This window comes from Odocoileus virginianus, chromosome 1 (assembly GCF_023699985.2).
Source record: "Odocoileus virginianus isolate 20LAN1187 ecotype Illinois chromosome 1, Ovbor_1.2, whole genome shotgun sequence".
NCBI classification, from domain to species: domain Eukaryota; kingdom Metazoa; phylum Chordata; class Mammalia; order Artiodactyla; family Cervidae; genus Odocoileus; species Odocoileus virginianus.
Window position 1 is genome coordinate 52,754,854 of NC_069674.1, and position 16,306 is coordinate 52,771,159.

The 16,306-nt window shown below is 31.9% G+C and overlaps 1 protein-coding gene across 2 annotated transcripts in view; it reads left to right on the plus strand.

The window, feature by feature from the left end:
* The window catches only part of BBS9 (Bardet-Biedl syndrome 9), a 436,742-nt gene that overhangs the window by 197,198 nt on the left and 223,238 nt on the right, over positions 1-16,306 (plus strand). For both annotated transcript variants that reach the window (XM_070468373.1, XM_070468376.1), the window contains 3 exons: positions 46-150; positions 2,253-2,267; positions 7,170-7,310. In XM_070468373.1, coding sequence (XP_070324474.1) covers positions 46-150; positions 2,253-2,267; positions 7,170-7,310 — 261 coding nt within the window. The remainder of the gene's footprint in view (positions 1-45; positions 151-2,252; positions 2,268-7,169; positions 7,311-16,306) is intronic.

Sequence of the window (16,306 nt, forward strand, 5' to 3'; positions counted from 1 at the left end):
GCCTATTTGAAATTATGTAACATATTATTTTTACATTGCTTATAGCACCAGATATGACTAGAACTGTAGGCTTTTCCGTTTATCTGAAAGGAAGTTATTTACCACCTGAATTGGAAGGAAATGCTGTTGTTTCTTATTCCAGACCAACAGGTAAACATATAGTTCACGAATTTATAAGCCTAATAATCACTTCTTTTAAATTACTGGAGTTGTGGGTTAGATGTTTAAGTGTTTAAGATGGGAAAACATATTGTAACTATTATTAAAAGAAAAAATATTATTACACAGTGTTAGATAAAAAATATCTGTCCAAGTTACTTTCATGTGTTATGAATAATTACTGATAAGTCTATTCAGCTGATTTCTATATGTAATGTTTGATTCTATCTTTTCAATTAATAGTGAATATGATATTTTTTATTCTCACTAGAATAATGTTATCTACTCAGACTTCATGTATTTGAGCTAAACAGAAAAGCCTAGTCTGAATTAGTAAAAATCGCCATATAGGTTACTCTAATATTAAGGCAGTCTTTAGAGTTTCAGACACTGCTTTAGTGATTAAATGAAACTCTTTAATATCTTACATGTTAAAATACTTAAGAACAGGATCTGTATTATTTCAAGAAACTGATAGATCAAAATTTCTTTTTAGACTAGTAGAGATCCAGTTATTATAAATTTCAAGTTGGATTCAATTTTATAGTTTCTTTGTGTGTTTTTATATAGTGAATTTTTCATAGTAATAGTTTGACAATTAGTTGATTGATAAATAATAGTCATTGCTTTTTTAAAAAAAGTTTGAATATAGTATAACTGATAGGCTATTTCAGTAGTGTTGCATTTGTGTTTTTAAGCATTTCTGTACAGTTGTCTTAGTTTAAAAAGCCTTAGAGATGCCATATTCATATTTTTTCTATTGATATCCACTTTGGTTACTTAGCAATATTTTTATGAAACTGTCACCCTACCTACTGTGCTAATGAGGCACCTTGGCAATGTATTTAAAACAGTAGTTCTTATTTTGTCTCAGTGAATTTTCTGTTTTATGCATGGACAACTCTATGCTTGGAGGTTTTTCTTCATAACTTTAGTACAAGTTTTCAAAATCTGTTTCATCTTTGTAAATAATTTTATTTTAAATTATAAAAAATCATTTTTAGCCAGAAGTGACCACTTTAACCTTTTACCTATATTTTCAAAATATGAGGTAGTGTAAATATTTTATGTTTAAGCAGCTTTGAGAAAGCTGGCTTCAGAAAGAAATACAGGACCTCCATGAGGGATCAAGAAATGATGGACATTTTAGTTGGATATTTCTGAAAAGAACATTTAAATGTTCAGTGAGTTATGAAATAAAATATAGGACATGTTGGCTAAAATCTCTAGATAATGTATCATTAATTGAACATCTCAATAATCATAGGATAAAAAATTATACTTTTTATCTTTGCTACTCCTTGAAAATACAGTTGTAGAGATTGTTGATGCCATAATTCAACTAATCATTTCATTTATCTTTAAGGAAAAGTAGTTGAAAATCAATTTAAAATAAATAAATGAAATACCTAGCAAGCAGACAAAAGCTTAAAACTACGCTATAAAGTTATTAAATCATTTGGTGAGCTTATGGTTGCGCATACCATTTTTAGCTATTATGCTTTTGTGAAGATGGAATTTGAAAGATTATAAATTATTACTAAAAATGCATAGACAATAATTGGTTGAAAGCTAATTTGAAATTAAAAACAAGTCTATAAAAGTAAAAGAATACCTAGACAAGCTGGAAAGAAAAGGCATTGTTCCATAATAATATCTAATTTTAATTAAATTATAATATAAGCAAGGCTAACTGGAAATACTAATTATATGTATTTGCCTTTAGCTCATTTTTTTCCCCCCAAAATTCATGTAATGCTCTGATGTCATTTACATGTTGAATCTGGTGTGTTTTTGGTTAGATCGTGTATCTTTACGTCTTTTTGCCACTTTATATTGGAATAACACCATCTCATGGACTTGTGAGAATGGAAGAGCAAATATATTATTAGATTTCAGTTACTCATGTTATATTCTTCAACTGTGAACTGGCTCATATTTATTTGCGGGCCATTTAAATCATCTGTATGAATCTTTAAAGTTTTAATTTATATTTCAAGCAGATGTGCATTAAATTTGTGCTATAATTTTATGACAAATAATTTGTTGTATTCTTTCTCCCCATCCCTTTTTGCATTGTCTCTGATGGATAGAGAGAAATCCTGATGGTAAGTGAAAAGATAATTTAGAACAAAGTGAATTTCAGAAATGAAATTTGGTTGGTAATTGAACTGTGGTATTATCCCTTGAGTGAATTCTTTTTAGGGACTGCTGTTTTGACTCTAGCAACCTCTTTAGGGTGATTCAGTGCCTTGATTTGGCTACAGAGAAGACAATAGATGTTTCCATAATAGAGATTTGTCATTCATTATTAGTTTGTTTCAGAGTCATGAGAAACAATGGAACTTCATGACATTTTTGAACAAAACCAAAGGTGTCATTGACTACTTATGTCTGTAAGTTACTCATGATTTGCCTGTATGCTCTGTTATCTTAGTTTACTTAAAAAGAGTAAGGAAAACAATTCTGAATTCTAAATTGTCTGATTCTGTATACCCCAAAAGACTCACCCCTTTGTCTGATCAGAATGCCATGTGTACTCAGGCTATGGGCCTATTCCTTGTTTTGTTTAGAATTTGTGGGGAAATATTATCAAGAATCTGACCCCTTGAACTTGCCTGGGTCAGTGTTGTCACTCTTTTGTCTTCTCCAAATTCTTTGTTTATGACTTTGCTATAATACTTATCATAATATGAATTTCATTGTTTGTTCCTTAGGTCTCCCTAGTAGATTTCTGAACTCTTTGAGAGCAGGGTTCAAGTCCTTGAATTGTGCAGTATTCTAAATTATATGGGAGATTATATGGGAGACACTCTAAAAGTATCTTCTACTTTGATTATTTTTCTTTCTAGACACAGACTTAATGGGATGGTTTTTCTTAGTTTATTAGCCATTTTAAGATTAATATTAGATAATATTAATTGGTAATATTAGATAAATAAAATACTTAATGGCCTTATTTATTCATATAGTTGTGGTGGTACCAACAACCTCAATTGCACAGTGTCTGGAAGGTGAAAATTTATTTATATGAGAAATATTTTAATAGAAGTAAGCTTTTAGCTTGCATAAAGTGTCCTTTTCAAACTAGAGTTTGGGCTATTAAAAATATTAGTAATTAATATTTACATTTCACTTTGCAAGATTGCATGTAACTGATAAGATTTTGCAATAGCTTTTAGAAAATTCTGTATTATTATTTAAATTATTTTGAGTTTTTAAAAAATTCTGTAAAGGTTATTATTGAAAGTAATTTATTCCCTTTTACTATAAATTCCGATCAAACTATGAGAAAAAAATCACAATATATGGAAATTTCAGTATTTCAATGCAAAGCTAAAGCCAGTTTTAATAATCTCTTATGCTATATTTAAAAATTTTAATTAAGCTTCAGGAGTAGAGTTGAAATATTCAGGTTCACCTAGTATGCAAAAAACAATATGTTGCCATTTAGATCTTACTTATACACAAAGCTTCACATTTCAAAGACTGTTCCATTTTATTGACCTGATCTGTTCAGACTGTATTGCAGATAAGCAAGTCCTGCTTTTCAATGTGGAAAAAGAGAAGCAAATGAGGTTTTATGTTGTCCCATAAGAATTAGTCTCCATTATTTCTGCATTAAAGTTACATGACTTGGGCAGTGTAAAACATGACTGCAGATGGAGCACAGTACGTAGCCAGACATAACAGGAAGGGATCAAGGAAGTTCTGGCTACCAGACTTGCTACTGCTTTCGGGCCCCTTGTTTTCAATACGAAATGACTCTAGCAGGCCCCTGGAAAGAGTTCTAAAGGTATTATATAGATGTGTAATATATAGTTATTCTACTCTGGTATATAATTTCTTTTTTCTTTTTTTTGAAGCACATTTTGGCTTCCCTCTTGACAGTGATACTGGTCTCTTGGGTGTGCCAGGGGTAATTAGAATTCTCTTCCTCGAAAAACTGTTCTGTCAGGAGTGATTTTGATGTGAATTTTGTCTCTAAGTGTTACATAATTTTGTGATTAATTGCACCCTAGTACTTGTGACTATCCATTTCCTCAAGTAAGCTAGCAGGGGAAGTATTTGAAGGAGAAGTGATTATATTTGTTAAAAAGCTGTAGAACAAAGTCAGTCTGATGAGTGAATAGGCCAATATTTGCGTATTACAAATGACCAAATTTTCTTCTCTCTCAGCATTATACTCAGAGAGTTGAATAAGCCAAATAGCCTGTTTTGCCAGCTAAATATTGCTGATGGTAGACAATTAGGGCAAATTAGGCTCTTTCAACTAAGCTGAAAGCTACCCTACTAGCAACTTTGGAAAGTCTTCAAATACATATAATTTTTTCCTTTCCTTATTACCCTCACACATACCTCTACACATCTTCGGCTTCAGGTTCTTAGGTACAATTATAGCCTGAAGAGTAATTGGCAGACAAATTTACATTTCAAGTTTCTTAATAAAATGTAAACCTCAATAGTAATGTGCCTCTGATAAACCCCATGTTTAAATACTAGACATTATATTTTGAAATGTTTAGGTTTTAATTTGGTGGGAAGTATTATAAAATACTGGCTTTGTAATTTTTCTTTTAAAGATTTTGTTTCCTTAAACTTATTTCTAAAGGATTTCATATTCTTTTTTTCTTCCCTGATGGTAAAACTTCTCAAGCTGCCATCATTTAAAAAACAGCCATAATCATTTTATTAAGTATGTGTCATCATTTTTCAAAGTAATGTTTTCCAAATGTCCTATGAAACAGGTTTACAATTCTTGGAGAGAAAAGAAATTCTGGAGGGGTTCTACAAATCTTAGCAACTGCTAACCATTGCCCTAGTGTGTGATATTGTCATTAACTGACTTAACTGAACTGTGAATTGAGTTATAATGTATTACCCTTTTTGGGTTTATTAGTGCTTGCAATCCATTTGTTTAAATTTCTAAAAACATGTATATACTACTAGTTTCTTTAGCTCTGGGTTCTTGGAGATTTAGGGCAATAATCTTCAAATATATATAAGTAATGTAAAGCTAGCGTTGATCATGATTAATTTTGTTTTACCACAAATTCAATCAGTACCTGGTCCAAGTGAAGCTGAGCCACAGTTTTAGCAGTATAATTTTAGAAGAGTATTTACAGTTAAATTTTATTTGAACAATTAGCTCAGATTTGGTTGAAAGTACATAGATGATAGCTTTTCTTTGTGCATGTACAGAATTGTCAGAAGATGAAGTGTTTTTTTCCCCATTATTCTATTCATTTAAAATGAAGGAAATGGAAATAGGCTACAGTTTCCTGTTTTTTCCAGATTGCATCTATTAATTGAGGCTGTAATTTATATATTATAGAGGAAGCATACTAGTAGGTATATTTTCATAATTTGGGGATGTATGGAATATATGAAGTTGGAAAGAATAATACTTTGTAATTTTTTTATGGTGATATTGATAGTTGTGGTTTGAGCAGTAGCTTAGATCATGTTACCATAATATTTTGAGTCAAAACATTTCATCACTGTTAAGTACAAATTCACATGCCTCTAAAACCTCACAAAATGTCAGGAAATAATACCCTGGGACTTTTCTGAAGAGACACCAGTTATAATTTGCATCTAGGATTCCAGGAGAAGTGAATTTAACATCTGTTGGTTATGAGCAAAAAATGAGCTATGTAAAATTTGATGGATAATAGATTATATTGAAGAGAATGACAAATACGCTCCACATGCCCTGAAAAAGTATTTAATTGACCTCATATATCAATATGTTTGCCATTTTTGATGATCTCTCACTATCCTTGTGAATAAGTAGTACTGAAAAGTGTACTCCCAGCTTGGTTGTAGAATAAACCACAGAACTCCAGTTGGCATTAACAAAATATATTGCTAATTCTAGGAATCCTACTTTGGGATCGTGTCTCCAAACTTTCCTTCTTCTGCTTTCCTATTTTTAACCTGCCCTCTGACTCCACTGTAAAGAAATAAAGGAATTAAAGTGTGGATCCATTAGGTAGAATAGAACATTTTAAGTCTTCCCTTTCTCTATAGTAGTTTACTAAGATATAGGTTTCTGTATATTATTTTTTTATCCTATCCAGTCAAATATAGAATCCTAGATTAAAAGGAGAGAAAACTAAAGTTGTAGAATTGCTTTACTTGATTTATTAGTAGAGAGCCTAGTTTGCTTTGGTTTCAGTTTCATTTTTTATAAAAATATTAAGGAATATTAAAAGGAATGGCTTTTAAAAACTTTAAATTCTGATATAAAAATCTTCATTGTTATTTATTCATGAAATTGCCTATTTCAATATGCCTCTATACTTTCTGAAAAAATTTGAGAATTGAATGACTGTGTAAACCTTTCAAAATGCTGTTTAAAAGTGATATGTAAAGTTAAATGAATTGGGAAAAATTAATTTGTATGAAAGTAATATTCTTAATGTTGATGTGTAAAATGACATGAAGTTTATTAGAACTTCAGTAGGACAAATTCTGCTTTCATGCTCATAGTTTATTGCAAATCGTTAATTGTACTTTGAATCTTCAGTAAATAAAAGAGCTAAAGATTAAAAGATTGGGGAGATAGAGAAATGATTAGATGTGGTCATACAGAGTGTTCCTGATATAAACTTCATATTCTTTGTTCATTTCAGCTGATAGTCTTGCATTAGGACTAGAGGTTTGAAGGTCTTCATAACAGTTTAGTAATTGAATATAACTGCATATAATGTTTTATATAACATTCAACTGTGAATTTTTAAAAATGATATTATTATTAAAGGCAGAGCTTACACTTATCCTCCTTTTTAAGATTTTATTTTTGCCTTGTACCTTTGGATAATAATGTAAAAACATAAATTATGATAATGCTTTCCAGTTATTTCAGTTGTGCTAGATGAAATGGTCAGGTAGCAAACATTTAAACTAAGATATGTTGTTACCATGTACTACAATTAGTGAAATAGTACAGTTTTTTTCTTATTTGTCAAATTTACGAGTATATATTTCTCTCTTTTTAATTTCAGGCATTCCTCGAGTTAGCCAGTGTAAGTTTAGACTTCCTCTGAAATTAGTCTGCTTACCAGGCCAGCCTTCAAAAACTGCAAGCCACAAGCTAACTATTGATACCAACAAATCTCCAGTCAGTCTTCTCAGTCTCTTTCCAGGTAGGACTTTTGAAGTAACATGCCTGTAACATCAGAAATGTTAAGAATTTAGAATGGAATCCTTCATCAACAGGTAATGATAGGGTAATTATCAGATAATTGTTAAGTCAGAGTATAAAAATACCTCAAGGGTTTTTTCCTCTTGTTTGCCTGTTCAAAGGCGAATGGCTTATATCAACAAGGTAATAAAGTGCACCTTTTAAGTTTGATTAAAATTATTATAATCATTATTTTGCTTCGGAATACAGAAATGAAGACATCAAATGTTTCTTTTTAGACCTTGGGATTTTTTGGGCTTGGAATGTAAATATTTATTATTCATCTTTACTGTAGGTTTTTGAATATATCCCTTTTCTAAGCATGTAAATATTTATTATTCACCTTCATTGTAGGTTTTTGGAGATGTACCTTTTAAAAGTATATTCTTATGCCTCTGAAAAGTAATCTCTTAAGTAGGTGTTTGTGATTCCGCTGTCTTCAGCAGTTGGAAGGGACAGTGTTCATTCTCTGCCTCTGATGTTTTAGAAGGGGTTTCATGTATAAAGCTTGAACATCACAGTGAACATTTGGGGTAATTTGTGAAGGTGTGACTTTCTCCAGGTGTTGGTTTTTCTTTTTTGAGTAGTTAGAAAAGAGAGAAGCATTGATTGGATCAAACATCTTTAGTTGCCAGGGTTTCTAATGTGTCATATCTATTAACTTTCTCGGTGATGAAGTGGAATTAAAAAAATATCTGGGAATTAAATCAACCCTTTTAAATCCATCATTAAAATTCAGCACTGTTGACTGTAAGATGCATCTTCACCCTTGCATTAGTGGATAGGATTTAGAATACAAAGTATTTCCCACAAGGTTTAGAAATTTATGGTAAGTCAACTTTTGTGTTATTAACTACTTAAAGTGATTAACATTTACTTTTCATTAATTTGAAGTCTTTTTTAAAAGCCTTATTTATATATAACTCTATGAAAAATCTCCAAGATGCTCTTTATTACACTTAATCTATTCTTTAGTTCAGATGAATTTGAGTGAATGAGCATGTGTGTGTGCTTGTGTGTCTGTAGTTAACAAGTAGTTTTGTGCCTTTTGATTTCTTATTCCTTTCCCTTCACTTTCTTCTAGTCAATTTTCTTGTATTAAAGTTGGATTATAAAAAGGGCAGAGCCACTGCTTTTGTAACATCTTATGCAAGCATACTAGTTCCTTGCTCTCCTATCCTGACAATATAAATTGCATATGCTGCATGCTAAATTTATTAATATCTTTGAAAAATGTTTAAGACTGGCTTCTGAGTGGTCGATCTTTACTGTAGATGGCTGAAACCAATAGAGATTTAATAAGGATGCATGCTTTTGATCAGAGAAGGAGCCTCTGTAAGCTCTGGTTGGATAGAAGTACTAAGGAAAGCTTAGATAACTCATTCATTTCTGTCCTGATTCTGGACTTAGTTGTTTTGATGTTTTGTAGGTTCATCAGCGTATATTTGCATCTTATTCATTTTAACAGTAAGACTCAATGACAAATTTTTAAAAATTTCCCCTAAGATTCAGTTTATGAATACAGCATGTTCTCTCTTGAATTTCCAGATTTGTATTCATAATAAACATACTGGAATCCTGTAATTATTTAAAATAAATACTCTTGCTACTTTTTTACTTTTCATAATATATTCATTTTTGCTATATGTGACTTTTATATGTTGATATTAAAGTTGCTATTGCAAGTTTATTTTTTAATGGAAATAAATGAATGCTCTTCATAGAAAAGAAATAAAACAACTTTTAGTCTACATCTCTTCCTATTTGTTTATTTCAGTACTTTTTTGTATATTTAAAATAGCTTTAATTTTTCTGGTTCCAAAAGATTTCTGAAGTTTAGCAATGGATAACCAAGAAGAAAAAAAGTTACTGATAATTCTACTACCCAGCAGTATCTACTTATGTTTCATTATATTTCCGTACTCTTTTAAAAAATATTTTCTCTAAGCATTTCATCCTGCCAAAGAATATTACTTTGCATATTGTTATGAAACACTTTTCTGTGTAATTAGATTTTTGTTTTATGATTTTTAATAATTGCATGCTATTCTATCATAAATCTGTACTATAAAATCATTTGCCCAGCATTGTAGTTTTCAACATTTATGTTGTTTTCAGTTTATTAATACTGTAAATATATTACATCACTGATTCTCTAAATTTGTTATTATTTCTTTGATGAGTATGTAAAAGCAGAATTACAGAATCCACCAAAGGGTAATGTTTTTAAAGCTTTTGAAACGTAATGTGAAATTGACTTTCTGAAGGGCCATACTAGTTAACTTTATCAACAGTGTTTGAATGGAGGTGTCTAGTGCCCCAAATCCTGGCTAGTAGAGAATGTTCTAATTCTAAAAAACTTTAATATGCTTAATGGCTATACAGAAAATATTTACATACATCAGTTCAGTTCAGTTCAGTTGCTCAGTTGTGTCCAACTCTTTGCGACCCCATGAGGCATGCCAGGCCTCCCTGTCCATCACCAACTCCCGGAGTTTACTCAAACACATGTCCATCGAGTCGGTGATGCCATCCAGCCATCTCATCTACATATACATAAATAATTGTCTGGATGATTTTGGCTAAATGTGATTTAAGCAAGATAATATAAATTTCTTGATCTTGATTAAAGAGAAGTCCAGAAGTGGGTATGAAAGCTGGTATGATGCTTTGTGAATATTATCAAAGACCCAGTTTATTTTCTCTTTGCAATGTGCATTCTCTAGTATGTTGGCTTCTTCCATGGCAATAAGATAGCTGTTTTGGATTTGTTGTTGTTCAGTCGCTAAGTCATGTCCAGTTCTTTGCGACCTCATGGACTGCAGCAAGTCAGGCTTCCCTGTCCTTCATTATGTCCTGGAGTTTTTCAAATTCATGTACATTGAGTCAGTGATGCTATCTAACTATCTCAACCTCTGCTGCTCTTGCCTTCAATCTTTCCCAGCATCAGGGTCTTTTCCAATGAGTTGCCTCTTCGGATTAGGTGGGCAAAGTGTTGGAGCTTAGCTTCAGCATCAGTCTTTCCAATGAATCTTCAAGGTTGATTTCATTTTGGATTGACTGGTTTGATCTCTTTGCTGTCCAGGGGACTCTCAAGAGTCCTTTCTAGCACCACAATTCAAAAACATCAATTCTTTGGTGCTCAACCTTCCTATGGTCCATCTTTCAAAATGGCAACTCACTCCAGTACTCTTGCCTGGAAAATACTATGGATGGAGGAGCGTGGTAGGCTACAGTCCATGGGGCTGCAAAGAGTTGGACACGACTGAGCAACTTCACTTTCACTCACATCCATACTTGCCTATTGGAAAAACTGTAGCTTTGACTATACCACTTTGTTGGCAAAGTGATGTCTTTCCATTTTAATATGCTGTCTATGTTTGTCATAGCTTTCCTTCCAAGGAGCAAGCATCTTTTAATTTTGTGGCTGCAGTAACGTCCACAGTGATTTTGGAGCCAAGAAAATAAAATCTGTCATTGCTTTCACTTTCTCCTCTTCTATTTGCCATGAAGCGATGGGACTGTATGCCATGATCTTAGTTTTTTGAATGCTGAGTTTTTAGCCAGCTTTTTCACTCTCCTTTCACTCTCATCAAGAGGCTGTTTTTTCCTCCTCATTTTCTGCCATTAGAGTGCTTAAGTCATCTAACTACAAGGCAGGAAGTAGAGGAAAGAGATAACTATGGCAGTAACTGTTAACTTTTATCAGAAAGGCATGTTTCCATAAAGTTCATAGCAGATTTCTACTTACGGCTCAGTAGCCATAATATTGTCACATGGCCTCTTCTACAGCAAAGGGGACTGAGAACTAATGTAGATGGGCTTAGAAAAAGGAGGTTGGGAATAGATGTTAGGTTAGCTGACATACCAGAAATTTTACAGAAAAATTTTACTTAAATGTTATAACAAATAGCATGCTATTGTAGCAGTCTTTTATGGTACTCAAATATATGGCTATCTTCGTTTGTGAATAAATTTGTATTTTAATATTAACGTAATATTCTATTGTTTCCCTCGTGGTTCAGATGGTAAAGAATCTGCCTGCAATGCAGGGGACCTGGGTTCAATCCCTGGGTTGGGAAGATCCCTTGGAGAAGGGCAGGGCATACCACCCCAGTATTATTGTCTGGAGAATTCCACAGACATAGGAACCTGGTGGGCTACAGTCTATAGGGTCACAAAGAGTCGGAAACGACTGAGCATCTGTCACTTTCTGTTGTTTGGAGGTACCATGTATATAGCTTTTTTGTACTTCTCTGTTTCTATTTGGAGGAATTCCTTGAGGATAAATGGCTGAGTTAAAGGATATGCACATTTGAAAGCTGTATTCAAATACCAAAGTTATTTCCAGAATAATTATATGAAGTTACACACCCAGTATCGGGGTTTGTACCGAGTTGCAGCTGGATTTAAATCTTTTAAAATTTTTGACATGGTTATCTGAAAAGTGGCATCTCTTTTTAAAATTTGCATTTCTAAATTATTTGTTAGCATAGAAATTTTGTAATTTTTATTTATTACTTGTGCTCTTTTAACATATAAAGTTTTTATTTTTAGGTAGTAAAATTTAAAGTTTCATTTCATTTATTTTTTTAGTTTCAAGTTTTCATGTTGTGCTTGGAATGATCTCTATTTTAAGATTATAAAATATTTACTTATCTTTCTTCTGGTACATTTTAATATCTTCTTTAATTCTCAGACACAGTTTCAGTGTATTTTTTTTTTTATAGAAAACAACTTTATTAGAGTATAACTTATGTACACATGTATAAAGTGTACAATTTGGTAAGTTTTGATGTTTATGTATACCTTTGAAACCATCCCTACAATCATGATGCTGAAAGTATCCATCACCCCAAAGAGTTTCTTTGTTCTGCTTTGTTAGCCTTTCCCCTCCATCCCCAGGCAACACTTGTTTCCCTTCTGTCACTATGGGTAAGTTTGTGTTTTCTAAAATTTTGTAAAATGGAACTACTCGGTATGTGCTCTTTTTTTTTTTTTTCAGTCTGTCCTTTTCACTCCCTTATCAGATTATGTGATTTGCAAATATTTCCTCCCAGTCTGTGGTGTATCTTTTCATTCTTTTAACAATGTCTTTGGAAGAGCAGAAATTCTTAATTTTGCTAAAGCCCAACCTATCAGTTTTTTTTCTTTTATGGATCATGATTTTAATGTTATATCTAAAAAATTTTTGCCTAACTCAAGGTTACAGATTTTTTCTCATATGTTTTTTCTAGAAGTTCTCTAGTTTCATGTTTTGCATTTAGGAATCTTATCTATTTTGAGTTGATATGTGTGTATGGTGTGAGATAGGGACAAAGTTCATGTTTTTGCATTTAAATATCTAATGTGCCAGCACTATTTTTGAAAAGCCTATCCTCTTGCTCTGAATAGTCTTTGAAAAGTTGTTGAAAATCCTCTGACTATACATCATAAGACTATATAAATAATTGGAATGTATATATATATTTCTGCTCTGTTTGTTCCATTTATCTATCTTTGTCCTTCATTATTTCTATATACCAAACAGTGTCTTGGGGCTTCCCAGGTGGCGCTAGTGGTAAAGAACCCGCCTGCCAATGTAGGAGATGTAAGAGATCAGGCCTAGTTCAATCCCTGGGTCAGGAAGATCCCCTGGAAGAGGGCAGGGCAACCCACTCCAATATTCTTGTCTGGAGAAATACATGGACAGAGGATCCTGGTAGGCTACTGTCCATAGGGCCACAAAAAGTCGGACACGACTGAAACAACTTAGCACACACAAAATAGTGTCTTGTTTGCTATTTGTAAGTCTAGAAATCAGGTAATGTAATTTATCTAACTTTATTTTTTTTCCAAAGTTGTTGTTGAAACTTTGATCAGTTACATTTTCACATGAATCTTAGAATAAGCTTATCAATTTAAAAAATGCCTTTTGGGATTTTGCTTAGAATTGGAATTGACTTAATTCTGTAGATCAATTTGGAGAGAAACAACATCTGAACAATATTGAACATGGTAAAATTTGCTCCACTTATCCTAGTTTCTTAAGATGAAAATATAGACATTCATTTAGGGCTTATTTTATATTTCTCACTAAGAGTTTTTGTTTTCAATGTACTTATCTTACAAATCTTAAGCAGATTTATCCTTAAGTATTTAATATATTTTTATGCGTTTGCAAATTGTATTTTATTTCAGTTTCAAATTATTCCTTCCTACTACATAGAAATACAGTTGGTTTTTGTATATTCATCTTGTATCATGCTACATTGTTAAACCATTTATTGGTTCTGCTAGCTTTTTTTTTTTTTTTAAAGATTTAATCAGATTTTCTCCATAGAGGATCATGTCATCTGCAAGTGAAAACACTTTTATTCTTCCTTTCTAATCTGGAGATTCAGTTTACTTTTTGCTTGCTTTTTTTTTAAACCTGGGCTAGAACTTCTGGGATGATGTTGAATAGAAATTGTGAGAGCAAACATTTGGTCTTTAAGCATTAAATATGTTTTATTAATAGCTGTAAATATTTTGTAGGTGTCCTTTACCAGCTTGAGAAAGTTCTCTTTTATACCAGGTTTGCTATGAGTTTCATTAGGAATAGATATTTAAGTTTTTCAATGCTTTTTTGATATCATTTGAAATATTTTATGTCATTTTTTTCTTTAGTCTGTTAATAGGTGGATTACATTGATTAATTTTTGAATATTAGCCCAACTGTGCATTTTTGAGATAAGTCACATTTGATCATGATGTATTTTCCTTTCAACAGGCTGTTGGATTAATTTGCTAAACTTTAGTTTATAATTTTTACATTTATATTTATAAATGATATTGATATATAATTTTGCTTCCTTATGAGTTATTAATGTGGAGTTAATGGAATGAATTGGGAAATATTTACCTCTCTTCAATTTTTTTTGAAGAGTGTGCTGAATTGGTATTATTTATTGCTTAAATATTTGGAAGAATTCACCAGGGAAGTTTTCCAGACCTAAAGTTTTGTGTATGGGAAAGCTTTTAAATTACAAATTCAGTTTCTTCAAAAGATATAGGACTGTTCGTGTTATTTTTTATTGAGTGTACTTTTCTATCTTTCAGAAAATAGGTGTATTTCATCTGAGTTGTTGAATTTATTGGCATAAGGTTGTTGATAACATTTTCTTATCCTTTTAACATTTGTAGAATCTAGAGTGAAGACAACTCACTCATTACTGATATTGGTAATTTGTGTTTTCTCTCTTTTTTTCCTCCTGATCTGTTGACTAGAGGTGTATCTATTTTTATCTCTTTCTGAAATACCAGCTTTTGGTTTTATTTATTTCATCTTTTTATTTTTTGTTTCCTATTCTTTTTAATTTCTCTGATTTTCTTCTGCTTACTTTGGGTTTAATTTTCTTTTTTCTAGTTCTTTAAGGTGAAAGCAGAGACCATTCTTTTTAATGTAGTTGGTTAATGCTATAACATTTCTTCTAACTATTGCTTTAGCTGCATCCTGCAACTATCAAATATTGTATTTTTAATTTTCATTCTGTATAAAATACTTTCAAATTTCCCATTTTATTTCTTTTTTTTGACCCTAGCGTTATTTAGAAGTATGGTGTATAGTTTTGAAACTTTTGGGGATTTTCCGTAGAACTTTTGTTATTCATTTGGAATTCAATTTCACTGTGGTAGGAGAACATACTTTGTGTGACTTGAATTCTTGTGAATTCATTGAGACTTATTTAGTGCCCCTAAATTAGGACAGTTTTGTGAAGTGAATGTTCTAACTAATAAAAATAAATGAAAAAAAAAAAAAAAAACTGTCCCAATCGAGCATTTGAAAATAATGGTTTTCTGCTCTTGTAGGGTGGAATCTTATGAAATGTCAGTTAAGACAAGTTTTCTGATAGTGTTTTTAATCTTCTATATCCTTACAGGTTTTTGGTTTACATGTGTCAGTTATTGAGAGTAGACTGTTGAAATCTTCAATTATAATTTGTTTATTTCTCTCTCTCTGTCTCTCTTTTTTTCCCAGATCTGAAATTTTTCCTTCATATATTTTAAAGCTCTGTTTTAGGCACATAAAAGTTTAGGATTATAATGTTGTCTGGATTATTATGAAATAGCCTCTGTTAATAGCCTTTGTTAATATTCTTTGCTCTAAAATCTACTTTTATAATAAGAATATAGCTATTCCGACTTTCTTTTGCCTAGTGTTACAATGATATATATATATATATATATATTTTCCCTCTTTCACCTTTAAGTTGTTTACGTCGTTATGTTTAAAGTGGACTTCTTATAGGTAGCATACAATTGAGTCTTGGATTTTTTAATGCAATCCAATATTATCTGTCTTTTAAGTGAGGTGTTTAGACCATTTATTTTTAATGTGATTATTGAGATCATTGGTTTTAAATAGATTAGTATTCTGTTGCATACTCAAAGAGGACTCTGCAGATTTCTCGAGTTCTTTCTCTGTAGTGCTATCCTCTCTCTGTCTTGAGAACTTCTGCCACTTTGGCCTTTCCAGATTCCCAACTCTTATCTCCTCAACTCAGAAAGAATGCTGGGTTGCTCTCGGGCTTCCCTTCCATGTGTTGAGGCTTGGAAATTTTCTCTAGGTGGTAAACTGGGGCAAACATAGGACTCATTTTGTTTCTTGTCTGTCAGAGATGACTGTTGTTCATTTGCTAATTTCTAATGTCTTGAAAAATGGTTTGATTATTTTATACCCAGTTTTTAATTGTTTGTGATGGGAGGGTAAATTTGGCCCCAGTTTTCAAGGACTGATTATTTTGGCCACAGTACTTCATGAATGGTGGTATATACTTTCAGCAGTGGGTAAATAATATGTTTGTCTCTTTTTTGTGTAAACAGTGAAAACAGTGACTGACTTTATTTTTCTGGGCTTCAAAATCACTGCAGATGGTGATTGCAGCCATGAAATTAAAAGATGGTTACTCCTTGGAAGGAAAGTTATGACCAACCTAG